This window comes from Athene noctua, chromosome 17 (genome assembly GCF_965140245.1).
Source record: "Athene noctua chromosome 17, bAthNoc1.hap1.1, whole genome shotgun sequence".
Classification (NCBI taxonomy): Eukaryota; Metazoa; Chordata; class Aves; order Strigiformes; family Strigidae; genus Athene; species Athene noctua.
The window spans coordinates 3,478,958-3,503,681 of record NC_134053.1 but is presented as its reverse complement, the minus strand read 5'-3'; the positions used below and the strand labels follow the sequence as shown (position 1 = coordinate 3,503,681).

Below are 24,724 nucleotides of genomic sequence, written 5' to 3'. Positions count from 1 at the left end.
GTATGACTGACTTCTAACAGACACTCCACAAGTGCTGCCAAGACTCTTGTTCCTAAGCACATCTTAAGTGCTAAATGCACATCCTATACAGACACGTTAATAGTGTGTTAATGAGCAATCGATAATTATGTTGAGGAGTATGGAGACAGTGGGTTCGTCCTATCTCTAAATGGTCCATGCCAAAAAAAACTAATAATCCCAATGGAATCTGTGTACTCCAGGTCACACAGCAGTTGTCAACTCCAAAGCTCTGTCACCATCTGATTTTCAGACCATCAGCTGGAAAACTGAATTCTGCTGTTCAACTGCTAGAGTTTGCTGACACTCCTATCCAGCTTAATCAGTGGATGTGACTGTCATCACATGTTAGAAAATGACTAAGATTTGTCTGCCAAGAAAAAAAGCCTTGATTGATATCGTGAAATAGTTCTCATGGAAGGTCTACTTCATAGTAGGTTCATCTGTGGATTCTTTTGTTTTGCTTGGATGAAGCCATACAAAGGTACTTTTAGTACAGGAAAAGAATTATATCTATACCCACCCACACTTTAAATGTAGGCCTTTTTTATTTTGAAATATATTCCTTATGTGGGCAAGGCGGGATAAAATCAAGTCGGGATAAAATTCACAGGAGGTTATCTCGTGAGATAAAGCAGATTCACATAAACATATTCACACTGTCCCCACCCGAAAGGAGTGCACTGGTTTAAGTACCTCGCTTCCTAAAAGCACTGGAGTTCAAATAAATACATGGCAGTAGTTTTAAAAAACTGTCGCATGGCAGAATACAAGACAGTCACATCTAATGAAGTATCCTTGCCATCCATTTCAGTGCATTAATTATCCATTGGATTGGTTGCTAATTTAATGAATCTGCTAAATGCATATAAAGACTTGTCTTAATAAATTAAACCTCATTTTATGGTCAGATTCTTAGCAGGATTTCTGGCAGACGCATCTTCTTTTACAAGAGCCCTGCTAATCAAAGCTGTTTGTCGGTGGATGGGCTGGTGCTCCCTTGAGTTCATTTGTTGCTATTCAGAACAGGAGATGTGTGTGACTGTAGCTGGCCCACAGCAGCTTCAGCCATGATTTGCATAGTTGTGGATCACCACTGACTCCCTTCAACCTCAAGTGGGTTTGTACTTTCCCTACCCAGAGGGAAGGCAGGGAAAATATCAAACCATAGTGAATAACCTGTTGCACAGCATTTATTAATATGCACCAATCTTGTGCCCCCATCTTACCTGTTCCAGCGTAGAGCGATTGCTCTCTAACCCCGCTGCACAACTGTCATATTGGATTTTTTTTTCATCACATTCTTGAGTTAATTCCTTATGTGAAAAGGGCAAAAGGGTACATAAATGAACTCTTCAATTGACTGACATGTGACACTCAGGCAGACGGTGTTCTTGTCGGTCTCACACATCCACCTCAGCTCTTGGCACCCGCACAGACACTTACATAAACCCAGCAGGCACAGGGGTATCGTTACACCCGGGGAAGCCACCACCCTCCACCCGCATACTGGCAGATCAGCTGTACACACCACAACATAACACACAAATTTCCTCCTCACAGCTACATCCAGAGCTTTAATGTGGTAGGTTAATAGGGCAGCGTTTGCAAGAAGAAAGGAAAAATAATTATAAAAGTAGAGATTAAGAAAGGATTAATATACTTGCTACCTATGAAAAGCCAGCTTTCTAGCAGCACACCACAAATGCCCTCGCTGGATTTAACTTGTTAACACCTTTAATAAAACCAGTAAAAGTAAGTTTGCTGGAAATTTGGTTGATAGATAAATGGATAGCTCTGCTTCTATAGGAATGAGCCACCTTACAGCAGCTCAATGACTTTTTTTGCAGCTCTAAAATTTTGAAAACAAATGGATAAATCTGTCATTCCTACAGACTAATATAGGACTTAGATCAATGTATTCAACTATTTGGATGAGATATTATTTGCAATCCATTTAAAAAGGAGAGCATTAGTTGAGATCATTAGTGCTGAGGTGCAGAAAAACCTCTGAAACCAATTTGAAAACTAACTTTGCTATAGTTTTGAACCACGACTTTTTAAATTTTCTCCTGGCATAGTAATTTTTAAAATTGCTATAAAAGACAAAATCATCAGCCTGATTTTGTGCCTTCGCTATCAGCTTTTACAAATTCCAGTCTTTAACATGTTGCTTGTTGCAAATCACTGTTGACCCATCCTGCTATTTCCAGCTTTCCTTCAGTTGATTATGTCCTTGTACAGCACTACAGAGACCTGTAAATTACACCTACTTGTAATTCTGACTTTATTTACAGAGAGCAAGAGAAGTGTTCCTACTAACCTGGCACTTTTGACGCAACTGTCTCAGTTCTTTGATAACAGGAGCTAGGCTTGCCTTCTTCTCTGCCACCATAGCATTCAGTTTTTTTACCTGATAGAGGGACAAAATAATATACATTAACACTATGATACTAATAGTACATTTCTATAATTAGGAATGTGAAAAGAGAGAGAAGTAAATCAAAATATGGAGAGAAAAAATGGGTGACGAAGCCTGAATTATATATAACAGAAGTTTAGGCCTAATTGCAAAAGGAAAGAGCCCAACTTGCAGTGGGATCATTATGACAAAATGAGACAAATTCTGCTCCCGTTCTTTCAGCCAAGAAAACATCACATCGAAGTCCAGAAAACAGCCCATGTGCCAGACACCTAAAGAGATTCAGGAGCAGGGGAAACTGAAAGAGTTGCATAGAGATGGACTGAGAGAAAGGAAGAAATCCTTAAGAAAACAAACAAACAAAGCTACATAGGTTAAATAAAGTCTGAAAATGCTAAAATAGAGTCACTTTAAAATATTTATACTGAAAATTCAAATTTGATCCAGCTTTCTGTTTGAGAATCATTCTATTTTAATTATACCACTTTATTTTAAAAGTGTCCTAATGGTTTCAAAGAATGCTGTTTTGCTTTTTGCTCCTTTTGAATATTTTCAAATTAGAAATTCAAGTTCTGTCTTGCTTCTATGGCTATGTGGGAAGTTAAATTAAAACATGACAGATCTAAGGGCAATTGATAATTAGGCTATAGAGGAAAAGACAAAATTTTTAGCTCTTTAGGCACATTAAATACTTTTTAAACAAAAGCTTAACTCCAGTGATCTACAAGCATTTTAGAAAAAGATTCTGTTGAAGAGTCAAACCATTTGTCTCTTTCAAATAATGTGCAGGAACGAATATGAAACCATGCCTGAAATCATTAAAAAGTAAAAAACCAAAGATGACAAGACGTGATATCCCTAATGCTTCGGAGTAATTTTTAAGATTTATTTTTTTGCTAATTCTAAATTTCTTCTTTGTACCTTAAAAGAAATGCACATTTTAATAAAACTTTTTCTAGATTCCCTTTGCAGATGTATACTGTTTGAATTTTTTAAAAAAATATATAAACATAGATTAAAATAAAATTAAAAAAAAAAAAAAAGATTTAACTTGGTTTTATATGCTAAGGAACCAGATATTCAAATTGAGGAAATAAAATAGTTTAAGATGAAAATCACCATTTCAGACATGTTATCTAGCGTCCGGCCTTTCATTTCATCCATTTCACTCTTTACTGCAGATACTCTTTCCAGCTCCTCCTGGGTGTAACTATATCCAGAAATACCTTTCTTTTCTTCAATAGCTTGCTGCAGACACAAAAATTTAAATGCCAAATGTGAATCCATTAATCAAGTAACATAGCAAATTCCTTCACAGAGTCAAAATATTGAAAGTGGAAGAGGTAAGTACTGTAACCAATGGATTTTAAAAGTGATTAATAATCTAGCCGCCAGAAAAATTAACTTTTTATCTAGTGCCTGTACCAGTAGCATAAATAAGAACTTTCTGTGAATACAGTATTTGGTCATCCAGCGCCCAATGAAATTAAGAGAAAGCTCCCACAAAGTACAGTGGGCTTTAGGCCAGGCTCTGAAGAAGTTCACTGTGTAAAATCCGGATGTTTAATCTGAAGATGTAGCTAACTATTTTTTAAACAACTGTCAAGCAAAACTAAGTTAGTATTGTATTTATTATAGTAATATTAATACCATCTTACCAAATTCTAGCATTACATTACATAAATTTTACAATTATTTATATGTTGATGAAATGGGCTTTAGCAATGCTTACTCATTAAGTACGTGAGGAGGGTATTTTCTGAAATTTGAAAGCTAAGTGTTGATTCACGCATCTACAATTTGTTAGAAAGCAAAACATTTCTTCTTAAAAGTGCCATAGATCTATGAACTCCAAGTCCGTTATCCTCAAAAACCTTTTACAACCATATGGTTAAGAAAAGATTTGTCTCTACTAATAGCTACTGCTACCATGATGGAAGCATTCTGTAAACTTCAGTAGCAGTGTGTAGTTTGACAGGGTGTTACGCCCAGGGCTAGGAAAAGTGTGTTTGATTCTATGGGGAAGAAGTGTGCAGCAGCCATCCGGTGGTAAGAACCTTATGAAGTCAAAGCTCTGCAGTTTTACTGCAGGGTAGTTCAGAAAAGATCACACTTGAATGAGAATATACTGTTTACCATGTGTAGCCCTTTCACAGGAAAACGTCTCGTGCTTTGTCTCTGCTGTGATTTTCCTGTGAGATAACCAGTGTAGGTTAGTTATCCTGCTGTAAATAAACACTGTGTTTATTCACCTTCCTTCTAGTTGAATAGCAATCATGAGAAAAAGCTCTGATCCTACTGCTTAGGTGCTACTTTTTACCCAGGGAGCAGTTCTGGTTTTATTTTTAATTAAACAATGAATGCCCAATTGAAATATCATGACATCATCCACTGCATTTATGTGAGTGTCTTTCCAAAGTCTATCCCATGTATCTTCACATTTCCAATTTTCTTTTAATAAGTATTTACTTTTATGTTTAAAAGTGCAAAATATGTACATAGAAGAAAACAGATACAACATAAATAAAACGAAGGTATTTTGATAACAAGAATACTGGTATTGGAAGAAAATACTACAGCAGTAATACTGCATTTGGGATGCATGTATATTCCCCAAATGCTTACAGAAATCCTGCTCCTGCTGTTCTGGCTTAGAAAAAGCATTCATCCAGTTTTAAATGTTTCACTGACTGTGAAATGCATTTTCTTCTAAATATTCTGGGGTTAGAATGTTTCCTTCCTGTCCACTCTTTTTTTAAATACCATTCCTATATATTTTGCAGCAGTAACTCGAATCCTTCTTGCTGTTGATAATTTTCAAAGCCCTTACTATGTATGTGGATACCAAAAACTAATTTAAGAATCCAGCCTTGCTCTAACTGGATTTAGTGAAGATCTACCATTGACTTTAAAAAGCAGGGTCAAGCCCCTCAGTCTAAAAAGAATTTGCAGAACAGTCATGACTGCCTGTAAGAAACAGTTGCTGAACATAAAGCAAGCAGCTTAGCATAGCCAAGAGACAAAAATAAATTTTATACCCTAATGACTCTTTTACTAATGATAGCAGGAGAGCTGAGGATGATATACATTAGAATCTAACCAAACAACATCCATCTTATCATATAGCTGTTAGCAGGGAGGGATGGGTGGTGGACTGTGGGAGCAGTAAATGCTTGTATTACCAACTGCTGTTGAATAGCCTCGTGGCGCTGTTTTAGAAGTTCTTCTGTCCTCTGGAGGATACCATACTCAGCTGTAATTTCTGCTATTTCCAGTCGCTTCTTTTTATAAAATGTGTTCTTGCTCCGGAGCTTATTAACATAGTGTTTGAACTGGAAAGAGAGAACACAAGTATCATTTAACTTAAAAGTGAAAAAGGGCCTTATCACAGACTGTTGCTATATAAAATGTAATTATCCTATCTGGACTGCATATTGAAGATTAAGTGTTTAGAACAGAGGACTGGAATTCAGGATTCCCAGGGTCTATTTATTTTCAGCTCTGCATTTGTTCACTGAGTGAGATCAAGAAAATCAGCTCTATTGCTTTCTGCCCCAGCTCACTCATTTGTAATAGTGAGATCATACAGTTCTGCTCACCCCCATCTGCAAAACTCTTTGCAAAATGTTCTGAGAATCATGGATAATAAAAAAGTTAATGTAACAGTAATTTGCACTTGTGACAGAGCACCAGATCAGAAGCGCGTAGCCCCAAAGAGCTCTGCAGACCAAGAAACATGATAAGAAAGTGCAGAAAAATTGGAAGAGAGATGGGAAAACTTTTTTTTCAGTGATAATTGTCAACGGTTAAAATCTGATGTTCTCTTTCCTTGACTCTTGCAGATCTAAATGACATCACTAGCTATGTTTTTAAAAACAGGAAAAATGAAAGCAGACTGACTGCACAGAAGCAGAGAAATGCAATATCTATTTCACTCAAAATCTAAAGTAATAGAGAATTTATATTTTTTCTTGAAGACTAAATAAACTGATATATAACCTTACAGCTCAACAGCCTTAGCTAATTTACAGCCGAATCCATGTGTGCTCGATTTGTAACACGTATGAAATATCAGGTGTTGAAACAAACATGTAATATTTTTCTTTGCCTTAATGCTGTCCATCTGTCAAACAGGCTTAGCTCTTATTCTTCTATTTTACATGAGAGCTATGAGGCAAATGCCAGTCAGAGCTCAAAAATGCATTCAGATCCAGAGATAGAAAGCAAATAAAATTTATTAGAGTAAATGATGTAAGAACAGGCTTCAGAAAGTTCCTTGATGAGGAGGGGTCCAGTGTGTGCAGAGTGAGCATAAAGCTGGCAGCCCCATGGAGAAAAGAGGAGTCCCACTACCACTGATACAAGTTTAAAACTCAAAACATAAGAGAACTTTGAGTCTGAAATGTACATTAATTTTTCTTTTTGCAAAACTATGCCTCTCCTTTCTAAAGAATAAATCCAAAAAAACCAATGTGACCACAGCCTAAGAACCCCCAGAGTAACTGTATGTTCTATAAAAAGTGTCCTGGGCAAAATGCCCGAAATGAAATCAACCCTGTTCATCTGCCATCCTGTGCAATATCTAGGCCAAAGCTGCTTCTCTCTTGCTATGCTCCAGAACTATTTTTAAAGCCAAAAGCTATAAACGTTTTTGGTGAAAGAACAAACCCACAAATTACTCAATGTGCTCTATGCAGATTGGACTATGTGTGGCTTTGGAACACCATTTTACATTGTGTGTACTACCTAGGACAAGGATAGACAAGGTCACCTAAGCCACAGCACTGCGCAGCGCAGGCAGTTCTGTTGCTGTCGTACCGTCTTTGTTACACTCTTGGCAAACTTAACATAGTATTGCCAGAATTCATTCTTTTTCATAGCAAATTCAAGCATCTCCTCTTAGTTCGTACAAAAGACTTTTTTTTTTTTCCCCCAATGGTTTAGACAATACTGAGTTTTCTGTGATTTTCAAGAGATTATAGAAGTATAAATACAATCTCTCCAACTAACTGAGGAAAATTTAAGGGAAGCACAATCGTCTGTCTTGACCAAGTAGTTCCTGAGGTATTTCATTTGACCAGTGAAATATAGCAAAAAAGGGATATAAAGGATTAAACTTACTTAACGTGACCACATACAGCTATCAAATCTGAACGATTTTCTGACAGTTTATCCCGGATGAAAAGCAAACTATTATTCCCTTCTATAGCTACTTTTAAGGTCTTGAAAATAGCTCGAGTGGGAGGTAGAGTATTTGCATATTCCATATTCAAAGCATAATGTATCTTACAATGGAAGTCAAAGGATCTTGTTGATTAAAGAACTGATTCCACCAATGTTCTATTATTAGTTGATTAAGTTAGGACTATATAATAAAAATTTAATCCAAAATGAACTACAGGTTTTTCACATTGGCGACCAAAACCTATTCATTTTAGGAGATGGATGTCTACTTTTCATTGCAACCTCTGGCTTTTTAAAAGCAAAGTTAACCTTTCACATAGCTTTTATTGCAGCAAACAAGGGAGAACAAGATATATACATCAGTAGTAAATTTATAATATCTGTAGCAAATCAGCGGCAGAATGGCAGAATTTTCAAAAGACTTCATCTACTCCAAACACAGCACAGATTAGCCCCTCAAAATCTAACTGAAGGCTTCTTTAGATCCAGGACCAAATTCAGAGCTGGAGTTATTAGATTTGACTCCGCTCAAATCAGCAGCTTGCAGGGATCTTATGGCAAAATTAGGTTTCTTCAGCCTAAAAGCTGAAAATCATTCTGTAGGTTTCCAAAAATTAAAAATAAGCTTCTTGTAAAATACCAGTACTTTCATTTGTGTAAGCATTAATTGCTTCTGAAGCTTTATACATCTCATGCTCCCATCTATATGTAGATGAAAAATCAAGCCCTTAAAATGCTGTACAACCTTGGATTTTACTGCGGTAAAAGGTCTTTTAAATAATTTGAACAGTTCACAAAAGAATAACATATCACTTTAAAGTTAACTAACCAAAAGGAATCCATTTTTGAGCAGCAGCATTTTCCCATAGACCAGGTCAACTGCTCCCCGCGCAGAAACTCAGCTCAGCCGACAGAATTCCCATGGATCTGTCAGTGCCCGCAGTGATGTACCATTCAAGGCTATGTCCACTCGTAAGCTTTTCTTTCTCAAGCAACTTAACACAAATAGTTATTTGAGCTTCAAAGATTAAATAACTGGACAAGAACCAAATGCTGGCACTGAGTTAGCAGTTCAAGTAAACAAGCCTGGAGACCCATGTTTGCTAGCCGAGTCAGAGCCCCCTGAGATATAAAAGCTATCCAAATGAAAGCAATGAAAGATTATGCTTTTTGTCTTTTATGGTTGATTGTAACATAACAAGCGTGGAATCTAGATTATGAAATAAAGTGAATGAGAATAGGACTTTGATCTCTCACAGAATGTCCTGAAGCATGCAGGTATCTAGCATCCCTGGGTAGACTTCCTGTATTATGTTCCATTTTTATTGAAAAAATCCACCAATGCCAGTACTTTACGCTTCTCCACTTATTTCAGTCTGAGATTGCTACCACCAGATTAAGTTTTACCACACTTTTGTGAAGTAATCAAGTATTACAACAATTCTAAATTCGAAAATCAAATCACAGCTATTAAAATGGCTTCTCCAGGACCATACAGAGTCAGGCACAGGTTACCCCCCTCCAGGAAAGAACATAAGCGTGTTGACCACATGCCTCGGTGCACTGCTGAACTGGGATCAAAGCCCAGCTCCTCTAATGCTTAAGTTTTATGCTTTCACTATAAGCCCATCATTTCGTCTCCTTAAAACTAACATTTGCCCCACGTGAAGTTTTCACAAGGTTCTTATTCCAAGATCATCATTAAAGGAGAAAATGGATAAGCTTGTTTTCAGGAAAGAACAAATCCCAGATTAATCCCTCATTTCTGAGTCAAATCTCTAAAAATAGTATTTTCTGGATTACGGTATCAATGTGATTGTGAGATAGTAATCAAAATATTCTTCATACATAAGTACTACAGAAAATAACGTATAAATTTTAAAAGTAGAGATTTCTTTCTGAAATGCATAATCTAAACAGGGTTCCAAATAAACAGCTTTGTTAATAAAATTATTTGCATAAGCACAATAATTGCAGAAAATCTTAGCGGACTATCTCTATTTTTATTAAGAATTGAGGAACAGATGTTTTAATTTTCTAACTAGACCAATTAACGGGATACAGAATGTCCAAAGTATTAAAATTCAGTTAGGAAAAGTTCCCGATTGTGACAGATTTTCAGTATTTTTCCCTAAGAGGCTTTACATTTAAGCTAGTACAGCCACTGTTGGATCGAGTCAGTAACTCACACATAAAAGGATAAACTTCTAAAAGATATGAGCAGCGTTACCTCAATCTATTAAAATGAAAGTACCCTACAGCCTGCTCACTGGACAGATCAATCAGGAAAATTCTTCATTAGCATTAAGTAGGATATCTCTTCTAGGAGTGCATGCTTCTGGTCAGGAAAGAAGGATTAAAGTAGCCATTACAAATAATTTGGATCAATTAGAATATTTATGATGAAAAATCATTTTCTATTATCACTGAAAATGCACAGATCAATAAAATTGATGATTTATTCATGTCAGTGGGTGCTGAAAGAGCATCCAGTTCAGATTTGTCTGAATCACTGCATACATTTGGCTTAAACGATGGTTAACTTCTTACAGCAAAAAGCTTCTCGCTTCTGTAAGAATCCTACAGATTTGACACTTTTGCTCTAACAACTTGACTACCAGCTACTCTCCTATTTTCATGCGTAAGGAGCCTTTGACAGACAGGAATAGAACTGTACCTAGAACCTCAGTGAAAAGTTAAGAGAAAGATAGCAAACATAGGATAATATATCCTGGGTTCTGGCTTAAACCATTTAATGCTCAAGTTAGGAGCTCCTTTATAGCTACTTTCTTAAAAATCCATCCACCTAGTTTGGAGCTAGATAACTGTTTCTGGTGGATTCACATGGACCCAACAGTTTTAGAGGAAATGTCACAAGATCTGTGGTCCAAGACCGACTGTTTTCTCTGTTTGCAAATGGAAACATTTTATAATATTGTTTTACCAGGGGGCAGGTAGGCATGGATGAGCATATGTATGAAAAAAAAATTAAACTCCTTATGTAAATGCATATGGAAACCTTGCATATCTGTTAACAAACCGATAGGACTTTCTATGCCACATTCTCAAAAACATATTCATTTCAAGTACTGTATTCTATTCCGATACTTCGGGAAAGTCTAGGTACTTGGGGCCCTATGCTGAACTCTGAAAAGTACAATGTGTTGTGTAAAGAGCTAAAAATATCACAGCTTTACCTAGGATCACTTGTAATTGAACCATCTAGCCTTCTAAGTGTCAACATTTGATTCCCTAATTTTCAGGATCTGACAGCTGCAGCTAGGAGCCTGCCAGCTTTACCCCATGCTCATTGTACTTTGTTTGAAGTATTTAAAAAGATTTCATAATCCCTGCAGCAGACAATTTATTCCTACCTTTTTGTGCTTGATGTAAATGAAATTGTTATTCCCTGCTGCTTCTTCTATGTTGTATCTAGCTGTATCACCTCTCCAACCAAGTGGAATGCTGAACATTCCTTTTTATGACTAGAGAGGAAAGCAAAACACTAGCACCTAAAAACATAAGCCAGGATTGACCTTTTGGTGAATGAAGTGCTAAGAAGACTTTAACTGGAAATCCAAATACTGGTAGGGGTGCACAAGTTAGGAAGGCACCGATTCTTCAATTGCCAAGTCTTGTGAGTGCCACGATTCAAGAGAATACAGCAAAGCCAGACAAAGATAAGATGAGAAAAACCAGGTACAGAAGAAAAATAATTCTTTGGTTTAACTGTAGCATTTAGATAGGTTAAACATGGTAGGATTAAAAGTCTGTTTTAAACTTAAGACAGCAAAAGCATTTGTTAAAAATCCCTGGATTTTCCCTTTTTGAAAATGGAGGAACTAAACGTAAAATGTGTTTGATGGCAACAAGAAAGCACCAGGAAGCTCTTGGCTGTCAGAGAGTGCAAAGTGAAGGTTGACTGTACAACCTCTTTCTGTCCCCACTGACCCTATGTATCACAACAGTGACTCACCACTACTACATTAATCAAGATTTCCTTCAGTATTGGCTCAAAGCTGGAGTAACAGAGCACTGAACCAGAAAATACAAATTTAAAAGCATAACACATCAGAAACAAATCTATAGCAAAAGGTTGTCTGGAGAGTGATGAACCGAGACTTACTGATGAGAGATAACTTGTTCACTTCACTTTTGCTTCATCACCTCCTCCCTGCCAACTTATTTGTCTCATCTATCAGTCCTGTCTTCTCCCAACCTAGACCCTGAAGCAGAGCTGTTTCTGTAATATGAGTTTGCAATGTACTTTAAGCAGATACGAAGCACCAAGGTCCTATGCAGCATTTTTAGCAACAGATATTTACAACAGAATTAAATATCACTGTCTCCATTTTCCAGATGAGGAATATGCAACCTTTGAAAAAGAAGCGATCAAGATCACCACAAATTCAAATCCTTTCCTAGTTTTTAGCCATAGGAAACACTTTTTACTGCTTTACACTGGTGCCAGTGAGTACCACTACAGTACACCCAAAGAAGTAACAAGAACAGGACACAGATTGTATAACATCAACTTCCTTGGGCCAATGTGCAGAAAGTATTTTACAAACCAGGAAATGCTTCTTACAAAAAGACAAACATCCCTTATTTTAAGCTGATGGTTTTGTCTAAAGTGTTCAGTCATTTATTCTTCACTCCTCAAAATGAAGAATTGAAAAGTCAAAAGCAGATCATCCTTGAACAAAAGGAATGCAGGTTATGTTCAAGACAGGTCTTGTCTTTTTTCTATCTTGAGCCTCTTCCTTGTGTAAGACAATTAACTTGAATTTTTCATTATTAAGCCTTTTACGAGGTTCTGTAATCATGTTTCCCTGCTACTCTTCTCTCCTTGAACTGTTATAGACCAGAGTATGTTGTCCCCCTCAAGAACAGGCCTTCTTACCTTACAGTGTATTTACAGATAATGTAAAACATATGTTGCTGTCTTGGTAACACATTCTCGATTAATTAAACACTTTTTTTTTCCCATCACATGTCATGAAACACAGATTGTCTGCTTTCTGTTTTTATTTTTACTTAAAAAGTAGCAAAAGACTTTAGCAACATGAGGTTGAAAACCTCGTAGGGAGAGAAATCTAATGCAGTGGTCTTAGTATTGCTACCTATGGAACACCTGTGGGATGTGTTATGTTATGGTAACAGAAATCAACGTCTTAATTCTTGAAAGTCTCTGTGCCTTTGCTTCCACCTGTAGTTTTTCTCTTGATTTACAGAAAGGAAGAAAAGCAAGAAGGCACAAGTGAAATATGCCCAGATTCTGTATTATACAGGAAGCCTTTATGTATGAGTGTGCACATACACAGCGTACGCATCCACGTTTCCATACGTGATTCACTCTTTAAAGCTCCTTTAAAAGAGAACTGATTTTTGTGGAGCAGGCACGTCTTATGGGATCAGGAAGGGAGTTCCTTCTACAAAGGCGTTCCCTGCATTGAGTAGTATGTAAAAAAAGCACAGAAACAGACAAAGAAAGTGAAGAGTGTTACTCTTGATAAATGATGGCGGTGCAAATTAACACAATGTGGAGGGAATGAAAAGATACATTAAGTCAGAGAATGATGCAGCTAAAATACTCTTTGCTTTAGGATTCTGCCTGTAAGTACATTTAGCAGGCTTTTTCCAAGTTGAGAAAAATTATTGTCTTAAGAAAAGTCAATTCATTTTGCTGACAAACCACTACCCAGCTGCAGCAGACTTATTCTTTGCAAACTTTTAAAGAAGAAAAAGCTGCTTTGGTAAGTACAGCTTCAAACAGAACTTTGCCTGAGCTACACTGTGCTAGTCAAAGTCTGCATTGCAGCTAAACTTCAGGAGGGTCTGGGAAAAATTTTTTTAAGTAAAAACTTTTGTGTGAATAAATGCAACAGGACTAACTGCATTTCTGGTAATTGCTGGTATTGTGCTTTATGATCATATATAGAGAATGGATAGTAACACAGATTTTTATTATACATCAAATAATAAAATTAATCTACATGATTTATCACTTGAACTCCTAATCCCTTCATTAGTCTTGTTGACTTTTATAATTAGTTACTTACCATCATGTCATTGTAATGATATTGACATTATTTTGATTCAGAGTCTGGAATGTTAAGACAGACCAACGTTAAGTCTCATATATCTTTCCATCTATTAGGTATGATGTGAATAATTGAATTCATAATTTGAAAATAGCTACAAATCAAGCACTGCTGCAGTACAAATATTGGAAGCATTTGAAAGCACCGGACAGCTCTGCACTATCTGCACATTAAAAAAAAAAAGTCTTCAAATATGTTAATTTTGGATTTTGATGACAAAAAAACGTGCATTAAAAAAAGAGGCCAATCTGTTGCAACGCTGAAGCCACGTAGTTTGACAACAGACTGAGAAAATAGATAAGATACTGCAGAAGCAGTTATTGCAACCTAAAGTTAAAAGGAAATTCCAAATTAACAAAAATTGATCCATCTCTTACAAATATCCTCTTCCTTATAGCCAGGGTTATATTGCATACCTCATCCCCTTTCAGAACTTCAGAGCCTTCTAACTCATGGGCCTGACTGGTCTTCTGTAGCATCTGCTTTTCGGTGCTGGACATCTCTTCCTTAGCAGCCTGAAGTTCTTCCGCCTTGGCTTCCTTTTTCCGGGAAATTATAGATGCCTGCACGATCATTAAAAATGCATATGGACAAGTAAAGTAAAAATTGCCTTATTTAAATCATTAGTAAAATGTAATCCATTAAATTTTAGGCATTGCACCACTGAAACCACATTTTTGACTGTCGGAAACTGATTTTCATTAAGAAATGTGATCAGCATGTCTCACTGCAAAGAAAAAAAGCATTGATTACTCATTATACACCGTGGGTTAAACCACAACTTCATTAAGTTGAATGCAGGCTCCCAACTTTCTTCAGTATGGTCAAGATTTCAAGAATACCCTTTTTCCCCCAGATTTGTGTTGATATATTTTACATTTTAGATTTACATTTCTTCACTTCATTTTTTTATTTTCATTGAAGAAAAAGGTAGGCATTTTAGCTGCTCCATTCCTTCTACTTAGTCCCTTTTTGTGCATATGTAAGATACACCAACATGGCTTAACTGGAAAGTTATCCAAGATTTCACAAATGTCATAATAGAGATTTTTATAACTCCAACCTACTCCAACCTACAGAAATATGTTATACTAACAGCAGAACTGAGCCACTAAATCTTGGCAAATAGCTAGAAGACGATGAATAAAGCAATATAGTACAGAAATAGTGTAGATTGCAGATTTTTTTTTTTGAGTCTAGAAGATAAAGCATTTAAAAACCAGTATTTTATACAAGACAGAATATTTAATAGTACCTAACATTTGACCAGAAGCTAACAGATTTGGGAACATAAGTATACATTAGTTCAGGGGAAAAAAGAAGCATTTTTATCTTGCCAAAGTATGCTATTTAAAAATATTTTAAAATAACACAACACATTAATTTAGATGCATGCGCATGAATCCGGAGGCATGGTTGGTCTCTTCATATGAAAGGGAAAACTTAAAAAATGAAGCAAAATACACACCAACTTTCTCACACTAGGTTAAAAAGACCAGTTTTATTTCTAAAAATATATCTAACAGAATTCTGCTGGGGGGTAGTGTCTCTGCTCTTTGCTTCATGAGGTATCTGCAGTGACAAATTATGGTACAATATATATGATTATTTTGTGAAACAGAAGCCAGTCCCTACCAGAACAAAGCAAAGACCACCATATGCTTCCAGCTCACAGCAGTGACCTGAACTCCTGGAGTGGTTCCTCCATTGAACGTGATTCTATCAGAAGCCATTTGGTCTGTGGTACCAGCACATTATGTAGCAGGCTCTTCTCTTGGGAAGAAGAGCAATTCTTACAAAACAAAATGGTGCGTTTCATATTGCATATGTGATTGAACCGCAGTATATATTTTATCACAAATTTTTTCCTCCCACTGATACATTTTGCTTAAGCCTTTTTATTTTTTAAACCGTCACCATAAGCATCATGATGAAAATCTTCAATAAAATTAGCAGTGGTACAGGTTGCCCGGAAAAGAAATCACATTTCTGCATAAGCTCTGAAAATCTGAGAGTTCATAAAACCTTTTGATAACTTGTGAATTTACTAAGACTAGACCAGACAGCCTATTTTATAGATAGACTATTTTATAGCCTCAGGAAGAAAAAAAAAAATAAAAATCAAAGAATATCTTCCTAATAGATATAATGGGAGAAATAGCATGTGGTCAAACGCAAGCAAGGGCTCTAACTGAAAGCAAGCCTTGCATCCAGGTCTGACTGCAGCAGCCAGCCCACATGCTGCCTTTTAAGAACCTGTCCACAGCTGGAGCTTTACCAAAATAGCTCCTCCAAAACGATCCTTCCAGAATGACTGTGATGCAGCTGAAGGGCAACACCTAACAGCTTATGGGCAGCAGTCAATACAAACTCACTCACACAACCAAAAGCAATTGTTTGACTCAGCCCTACACATATGTATGTTCAACAGCGAGTTATTTTCTTTTTGTCCTCCATTATTACACATTTCTACCGATTTATGCTAAATAAAGAAAAAATCAGTATGCAAAACAATCAGTGACTGAAATTGTTCTACTGCTTCTGCTTAAAAAATGTTTTGTCCCTTCTTACCTGTTGACGATACATGGAAAATTTACTATCAATTGGCTCATACTTCATCATTCTTTTCTCAATAAGTTGATTCATTTGTGCATTCACTTCATTTATCTGCAAGACAGAGTAGAAATGGAGCTTTATTTCTTTGTCTTCTCCAAGAATTAAATGCTTTGCAAACCAGATTTACAATCCAGCTAGTTCCATTTTTAAAACAGAGAAACAAACCCAAAAAACTCAATGAGTCATTAAGTATTGGCCAGGAAGAGGCTATGTTTTTGGATTTCCAGTCTGTGCCTTTATGATAAGGCAGAAGCATGATGTTGGCCCTGAAAATGAAGTAAACTGGTGCATGTGGAGAGAAAATGCATGTGAATTGGTACAGACAGAAAAAAGACTGATGTTGTCACACACTATGTGAAAAATGTACTTTTATCAATCTCAACTTGTTTTCACCCAATCACTTTAAAGGGGAGCAAATAAAGACTAAGTGATAGCGAATTTTAGCAATACTTTGAAGAGTCACAGACTGTCACATTCCAGCTCTACGGTACCTTCTTTCGACTGCCACAAAATGCACCTGTTTGTCCACAGTCTCAAATTGTTGATCTTCATTCTAGCTGAAGCTTTAGAGCCCACTGCATCTAGAAACTCATAAGCAGCCACCCCAGCGTACTGATTCCAGCTTTTCCAGTCCTGACTTAATGCTCCACTGGGACTCTCATCAGCCATGGAAACCACAGCCCTAGCAACCTTCCTTTAATTCTCTGCTAACTAGATGAGTGCTGATAAGCAAGCAGTGTAAGTATGTGCTGAAATCCAATGAAGTCAAAATGTCATGCAGGTACAGAGCTGGGCATGACCCTAACATTTATATGAGCAAAATATTCAAAGCTAAGTATTTCAAATAAAGTGTTCAATAGGACTAAAAATACTCCAACACCTGAAAAAAAAAAAAAAATCTCCTGTAAATTCTATTCCTTTACAAAAGCTATTAGTGGTAGAACAGGCCTGAATTTGAAGATGGCATAAATATTCCCTTCTGTGAATAAATTTCTGGTTTATATATTATAGAATGCACAATAGTAGCACGCTTAGTGCAATTCAGCTCATTTTTAAGTCACTGAGATAATAGAAGACTGACTAAAAAAAATGCTGTCTAAGGCCACACAGTGATAACAGCCAAGTATATGACATGATTTTATTATCTATTAAGAAAAACATACTTCCAAAATATAACAAATTAAAAGGTTACCTCATGGAGAAAGAGAAAAAAAAAAAAAAAAAACCAACAACAACAACCTTGAAGCTTTTTAAAATATTGCCAAAAGTCCAACTATACTCTTGGAAAAGAAAGGTGAAAAACAGGGCTTCAACTATGCCTAAAAGGAATAACTGCAACCACAAATACTGTTTTGATTAGAAGAAATAAACTGGGAAAGCAGAGGCTGAATCACAGAGCTAGTTTATTATTTCAGACCTAATCTACCATTTAATAATGCTGTCATCCTTAAAAGTATAACAATTGGAATCCAAAATGCATTAGGCTGTCACTGATTTTACTTTTGTAAAAAGTAGTCTTAACCTTAAAATAGAACGTATTCTTGATGACACTTGATGGCTGATTCTTGTCTGATCCAAAAATCCTGTGGGCATTTCTTTATTACATTACTTTGGCATGTTCTGTGTGTGAATGCACAGGCTGCTCTGATGTTGATAGAGTAGCTGAACCTCTCTCTGCTTCAAGACACAAGAATAATTGTGGATGGCAGCACTCATGCCCATGGGTAAATCAGTCTCTGATCTATTGCAAATACGCTGTTTCCTCATTATCTATCTTTGAGAGCAAAGTCAGAGTTGGAGATCTTGGGAATATTAAAAACCAACTGATAAGACATTTATACTGAACAGTGTACCTAGTAGTATGTAGGACTAGTCTTCCCGCCCTGGCTAACACTTGTAAATTTTTATCATCATCAATAGAAATAATAATAATAATAATAATAATAATAATAATAAGCATTTCTTTAAATTCTTCTAGAACGTAATATATCATATTTAATCTTTCATTTAGGATTATGCAAGCATGAACACTTCACTGAGTGAAACATATAAACGTACTTCCGTGGCAACAAATCCCTCTGCACATTTTGGATATATACTGCGAATAAGGTTTTTTGCTCATTCTAACACCATTTGCTTTTAACTTCTAAAAAAAAAAAATGGAAAGGTAGATCAAGTATTTGATCCTCAGATTTCCTTTGGCCTCACCAACTAAAACAAAAGATATAGACCTGTTCCAAACACTAAGGAGTTCTGAGCCACTGCACATTGACTAAGACATAATATTATGAAGATACATCACTCAGAGAATGGTGTTCAGCATGCCATAAACACTCTGTATGTTGGCATAAACTCCCTTGATATCTGTGAGAGTTTAAAACAAGTGAAATCTGAAGAAAAATCAAACCTTTAGTGCTAAATTAACATCCCTGTTCATGCCATAGCGAATTGGTAACACAATTTTCTAAATAGCATTTAAGGATATGGTTGGGTTTGGTTTGGGGTTTGTTTGGTTTGTGGGTTTTTTTTTAAAAACTTCTCTGAGAGTTTGTATTTCGTGATTAACACATCTTCTCTGGTTTACAACTGAAGGGTTGGTCCTTTGGGAATTTAACGTTTTTGCAAGGATATAAAGTAGGGATAAGAAAAGTGTACAAGAACCTTAGACCATGCACACAAAGAGTCACCTTGGTCAACTTACCTTGATTTCAAGTACATTGAGATCAGACTGACTCATAGCTGGCTCTGCAACCACCTTTTGTAAGAAATATGCTGAATTCTTCTTACTTTCAAGCTCTCTAGGTATTTTTTCAGTAACCAGGTATGAATTGAAATTTATCTCCTCTTCCAGTTTCTTCATTAAACCTTAAAAACAAATTAAATCAGTGGGCGTCTATAAAAGTAATGTAGTGGATAATTAAGTCTGATTTCACCAACACATTAAAGTATTTAGCAGCACATTACAATAACAACAGCATAACATCTGAGTCTTCTTTTCAACGCTCAAAGAAACGGGTAGTTACTTGATTTAGATTTTTAATCTGAATATTAAACACTATAATAGGTATTATTATCCATCTGTATCTTTAATATAGGACTATTAACTCCTTGACATATTCTTTTCATCAATAAACAAGTAAAACCCTTCTTACGTGAAACTCTAGCTCAATCAGATGCAAAATTCAACATGCAGCATTGATACAGAAAGCCATTAACCCTCTGTGTGTCTTAAACACATCAAGATATTGGATTCTACGTTACTTTTTTTGTGTTGTGAATTATATTCTTCTGAAATTTTAGAAGTTAAGAGCTAGACTTTGTTTTATGTACATGCAAGAGGAGGGGCAGCAAAGCACGTCACAACTATGCTGACTTGCTCAGACGTTTTTCAAAGCTTGTATCCCTTCGAACGTCCCTGTCTGGAGCAGTGGAGCAAGCATCCAGAAGCTGGTCCTATTTACAGCTTGCACAGGTCACTCTTTTGTGTGAATGACTTCATCTACAGACAGAAATTATCTCAGGGTGAATCCTTTATCTGTACAAAGATCTTAATTAGGTCTAGCTCATGTATAATTTGTTATATCCTTGGAAATTTTCCCTTAAAACTTTATTTCAATCTGGCATCTAAAAAGGCCTTAATATGAGCCGAATTTACTGTATGCCTACTTTAAGGGTCTTTATACATTGCTGGAATTCTTAAAAATTACCTCCCTGTAAATAGCCCACTGGTTTTTCTTGCAAGAACAAGTGTTTAATCTTAGGACGGTATATAGACCGAGAATGCTCAAAATAATAATAATAATTAAAAAAAGACGGAATTCCTGAGTAATGTCCAAAATTCCATTGAAAAAAGCAACCCCATTTATCACTTTTGCTCTACTCAAGCCTGATTCACATTGCATGTCACTGTGCTTATGATAATCTGGTTCTTGCTAGGGAGAGTAATTTTGCCTCCTTAACAGATAATTTATAAATAAGCACAGGTACATCTAGATAAGAACAATACACAGCTAGAAAAATGGGACAGAATAAAATAAAGCATCTATTTAAATTACATTACACAGTCTTCCGCTGACAACAGGCAGTTTAGTGCAATTACTCCTCCGAGACACCTGTGCCAAGGACTACAGTAAAACTTGGATGTTATATGTCAGATGAGAGTGGGAATAGGTATTTCAGAATATTTTTCATGATCTAGATGACTAAAAGGTAAGTATCCCAGGTACTTTTTAAAACTACTTGCTAGCTTTGGGCTGGGTTGTTTCTTGGGGGGAAGGTGGTTCTTTCCATCTTTGGGAGAATATGGAATTGCCAGGAAATGTCAAGAAAAACAAAAAATTCTGAATCTCTGTGTGTTTCGTACATTGCACAGGTAGAGAAAAGCTTGAGTACAGAGATACAATAGTACAGCTGGTGTTGCTGACACAGAGATGGGAAAGGATGTAGGTGAAAGCAGAGTTTTGGGTTGATGACTGTATCACTGACTGACAGGAGAAGGTCAGAACAAAGTGAAGTACAAGCCTAGGAAAAGGGGCCCCGTTATTCTGCCACCATTTAGCTCCAGAAACACTGTACTGATCGATCCTCCTCACCCTCTGCTCCCAGCTCATATTGAAAGGAAAGCTACTCAGCTTAGCTGCCAGAGAGGAAATAAGCCATTAATTCTTGAGAAAGCCTCAAGAACTAGAAGAAAGAAAACAGGCCCTAGGGAAAGCTGTGTTGCTAATAAAGTCAAGTCAACACAAACTAAAAATGAGCGGGAATTCCTCTTTTCCAGCAGTTTAGTTTGTTGATTTCTGTGTTTATGAAAAGCAACACTACCGCATGATCTCTTTGTGGAAAGGTCATTTATTTTGTGCAAAACAAACAGCATCAGGGCTGGTTTCAGAATGGTAAGTGGAGTAACTCTGTGTGTGCAATAACCATTATGTACTTGGCACTACAGCTATACCCTGAGGAACACACTTGGACTTCCTGAGAGAGAATTCCCACTTCTTTCTTCCAGAAGAACTCAATTCCAGTCTTCCTCAGCCCACGACAGAGCTGGGCAGGAGGGACCACATCTTAATGTCTCCCTAGGAATCTACCACCTCTGTAAATGCAGCAAAGCTTCCCACACACACTGTGAGCTGAATTATCACCTCAGAGCTGACTAGGAACACAACTCCCAATTTCATATTTATAACCAAGAGCTTTGGTGTGGAAATCAAAGTGATATCAATTAAATTATTCTGATATTAAATATGAATATTTTTATTTCAAACTCATTTCTTGTTTTCCTCTTAGTAGCAAGAAAAATCTGCATATATAGCCTACACTTATTTCTTGCACTACTCCAGTTTTCTTACTAAAATGTACATGCCTAACTAATTTATTGTAGATATGACACTAATCGCAGGAAACGACCATGCCTAAACAACTGCTTTCATAAGAGCAGGGACCTAGTGACTTCACAGGATATAACCTTGATCACTATCTAGATTTATTTCTCAGATAACCTGAGAGCTATTACCAAGTTTTAAACACTGACTGGTTCTGCATCATGCTTATTCTTGACGGTGCCACAAGCAATGAAGCAAGTTAAAACTTGACGTCTCGATGGGGAAAGACATGATGATGTCAACATCCCCCATGACTAATGTAGTTTCTTTCCTAAATACATTAGATATATTTTTCCTCCTATACAATTCAACATCTGAAGAATTAACTACCTAAGCACCATTTTTGCTGCTTAACAGAACCTTAAAGAACAAAATATAGGGCAGCTCTTGTTTTAATTTTTTTTCCATTGAAAAACTTTTTTTTTTTCAAATTCCCAGGCTAGAGGAAAGAAAAGCAAGCATACTTTAAATCTTTCCATTACACATATAAATTCTGTTTTTAATGTTTTAACATTGACTTATGGTTACAAAATCCACATACGTAAGCTGCACAGAAAGTCTGGCTCTGTGCCCTAAGGTTATTTTAGCAAGGTTCTGCCAACCACGTATTTACATATGAAGAGCTATTAAGGGCAACTCCTCATGTTTTCCATTCAATTTTTTTTTATTATTATTACAAAGAGAAGGATGGGAGAAAAAGTTTCTTAGTGCTTGCTCAGTCATGTAGGAAAGAGGCATGTTTCTCTGCATAATTCTGTGAATGGATCTTCACTAACCTAGCACTCAGATCCCTACTTCTTTTCCCTCTACAGGCTACCAATTGTGAATCTTCTACTAAAACCATTTGCAATAACAACTGATTTTTTTAAAAAGGGGGGAAAAAAATAATAAAAAGAGGAGCACTCATTTTATGGACTAGGGGGGAAAAAAAATAATAAAAAGAGGAGCACTCATTTTATGGACTATCTGCCAAGACTTCATTTAATATCACGTAGGAAGCCCACAGCAAAGGAACATCTAGAACAGACTTCCACATGGCATTCACCCCCACCAAAGCCTTCACTCCCCTTTCTGCCATCATCCTCACTAAGAATGCTGAAATTATTCCCTCCACAGCTACCACTGATATCACTTCCAATTTCTCTGTATTAAGAGAATGCCTGGGACATCACTGACAGATTATCATTGAATCACCCCTTTGATATCTCCCTGAAAAAATAAAAAGCTTCCAGAATTTGCCATTGTAAGTTATGCTTTCCATGTTTATATTTATTATTGATGCTCTTTGAAATCTCTCTGACCTTTCAACATTCTTCTTGAATTCTGGTCAGTGGATGCAGTGATGGACATATCAGAGTTAAAAAGAGGTAACTTAACTCTTCTATTCCATTTTCTCCAATAAATAAATGCATGGATAGCACCAAATCTTTGACACCAGGAGCTCCAGTTCTACCATTTTTACATCACAAGTCCTTTTCAAGAGTCACTTCTTAAAAAAAAAGAGTCCCACATGCTATAACTACATTGAATATATGTTATTTGTAGAGGAATACCGTGACATTTGACTAATACTTAAAATATATACTGCTGGCATGGACTCGGCTTCCTAAGTGATTAAGGTCACTTTGAATCAACTGTCTGCTCTCCTCATTGTTCAGTCATTCCCCCAATTTTTATTTCACCTGACAATCTCACCAGTGATCATCTGCTATTTTCTTTCAGGTATCTGATGTAAACACTAAACAAGAAAGGGTCAAACACTGATTTTGGCATGTCCCGACTAGAAACACATCTATTTGGTGATACCTGAATAATTTTGTTTCTAAAAGTTTCAATAAACTCCTTTTAGTCCTTTTAGCAGAGGTTACGTTGAATTTTTCCTGTCTTATTTGTTCTTCAAAATAGGGTGCAAGTTAAGAGTCAATGGTCTTCAAAAAGTCAACCATAGCAATACTATTAATCTTACCCACCAGAGTGGTATTCTTATCAAAGATACCAAGTGAGCTTAGAAGTGCTTCACCCAACCTTACATCAACTAACAGTGACTTTATAATAAATAAAATAATTTAAAGGTGGAAATAAAGTTCCACCTAATCCATTCTCCTTTACCAAATACATCTCTAATTTTAATTGTAATGTGGACTGCAGTGTTTGTGGAGATCATTTAAACGTGGAATTTTAGGGAAAGATACTTCTGTGGAAAAGAAAAATGTTAATGTTTTCACTCAAATGGAATATTTAAACAATATAGCATCCTAAATGTCTATTTTTCACCAAGTGTTCAGAATGACATAAAATAGACATCGGTACAAAGCAATTCCCCTTTGATTGGTATCTTTGAAGTTCTCAGTGCTCTAAATCTATTACTGCATATTAACTTAATGGAGTATATAAATTACACATTTCACTGTTTATCATCAATCATCTTAACACATTCTTTTAATCAATATTTTCAAGCTAGTCATCCACTTCTTCGTATTTTTGCCAATAAAGTGAACAATAATGTCCTGTAAAATGGACAGAGATCAAGAATTTCAGTCATTCATTTTGTTTCTTGGCATTAACAATTTGTGTTTGTGCCAGCAGAGATATTCAAAGCAAAAAGATGGCAATCCTGCTGAGAAAGCATGAGCTAGATTATTCAAACTCTACTGGTCAGTGTTAATAAAAATACTATTCATATCCAAAACAACAACACAAAAACCCCCAGAAACAGCAAATTCATGTTACTTAGTGCTACCAGAAGCAACTGCCTCTCTGTTAGATAGACAACGTACTGAAGTTAATAAACAGGAAAGGAGTGTACTGTGGAAACCAGTATGACCAATTTTGGTCAACAAAACATCTCATAACAATCAACTGCTTTTCATGATACAATACGAAGTCTTCTAAATATTATTATTTCTAAGCGTTAAAAACCTACTAACCATAAGCTGTATTTTCCTGGCACAGCTAAAGCAGGCTGATGCTAACTGCATGTTAATGATACTCATGAATAC

At 36.3% G+C, this 24,724-nt stretch overlaps 1 protein-coding gene across 4 annotated transcripts in view; it reads right to left on the bottom strand.

The window, feature by feature from the left end:
- Nucleotides 1-24,724, bottom strand: part of IFT81 (intraflagellar transport 81) — a 45,233-nt gene that overhangs the window by 9,888 nt on the left and 10,621 nt on the right. For all 4 annotated transcript variants that reach the window (XR_012634670.1, XM_074920853.1, XM_074920854.1 and 1 more), the window contains 7 exons: nucleotides 19,046-19,209; nucleotides 16,300-16,395; nucleotides 14,145-14,291; nucleotides 5,623-5,772; nucleotides 3,560-3,688; nucleotides 2,342-2,431; nucleotides 1,248-1,334 (listed from right to left, as the gene is read on the bottom strand). Coding sequence is in view for 3 of the 4 variants with exons in the window: in XM_074920853.1 (XP_074776954.1) it covers nucleotides 1,248-1,334; nucleotides 2,342-2,431; nucleotides 3,560-3,688; nucleotides 5,623-5,772; nucleotides 14,145-14,291; nucleotides 16,300-16,395; nucleotides 19,046-19,209 (863 nt within the window). In the remaining variant the exon portion in view is untranslated. The remainder of the gene's footprint in view (nucleotides 1-1,247; nucleotides 1,335-2,341; nucleotides 2,432-3,559; nucleotides 3,689-5,622; nucleotides 5,773-14,144; nucleotides 14,292-16,299; nucleotides 16,396-19,045; nucleotides 19,210-24,724) is intronic.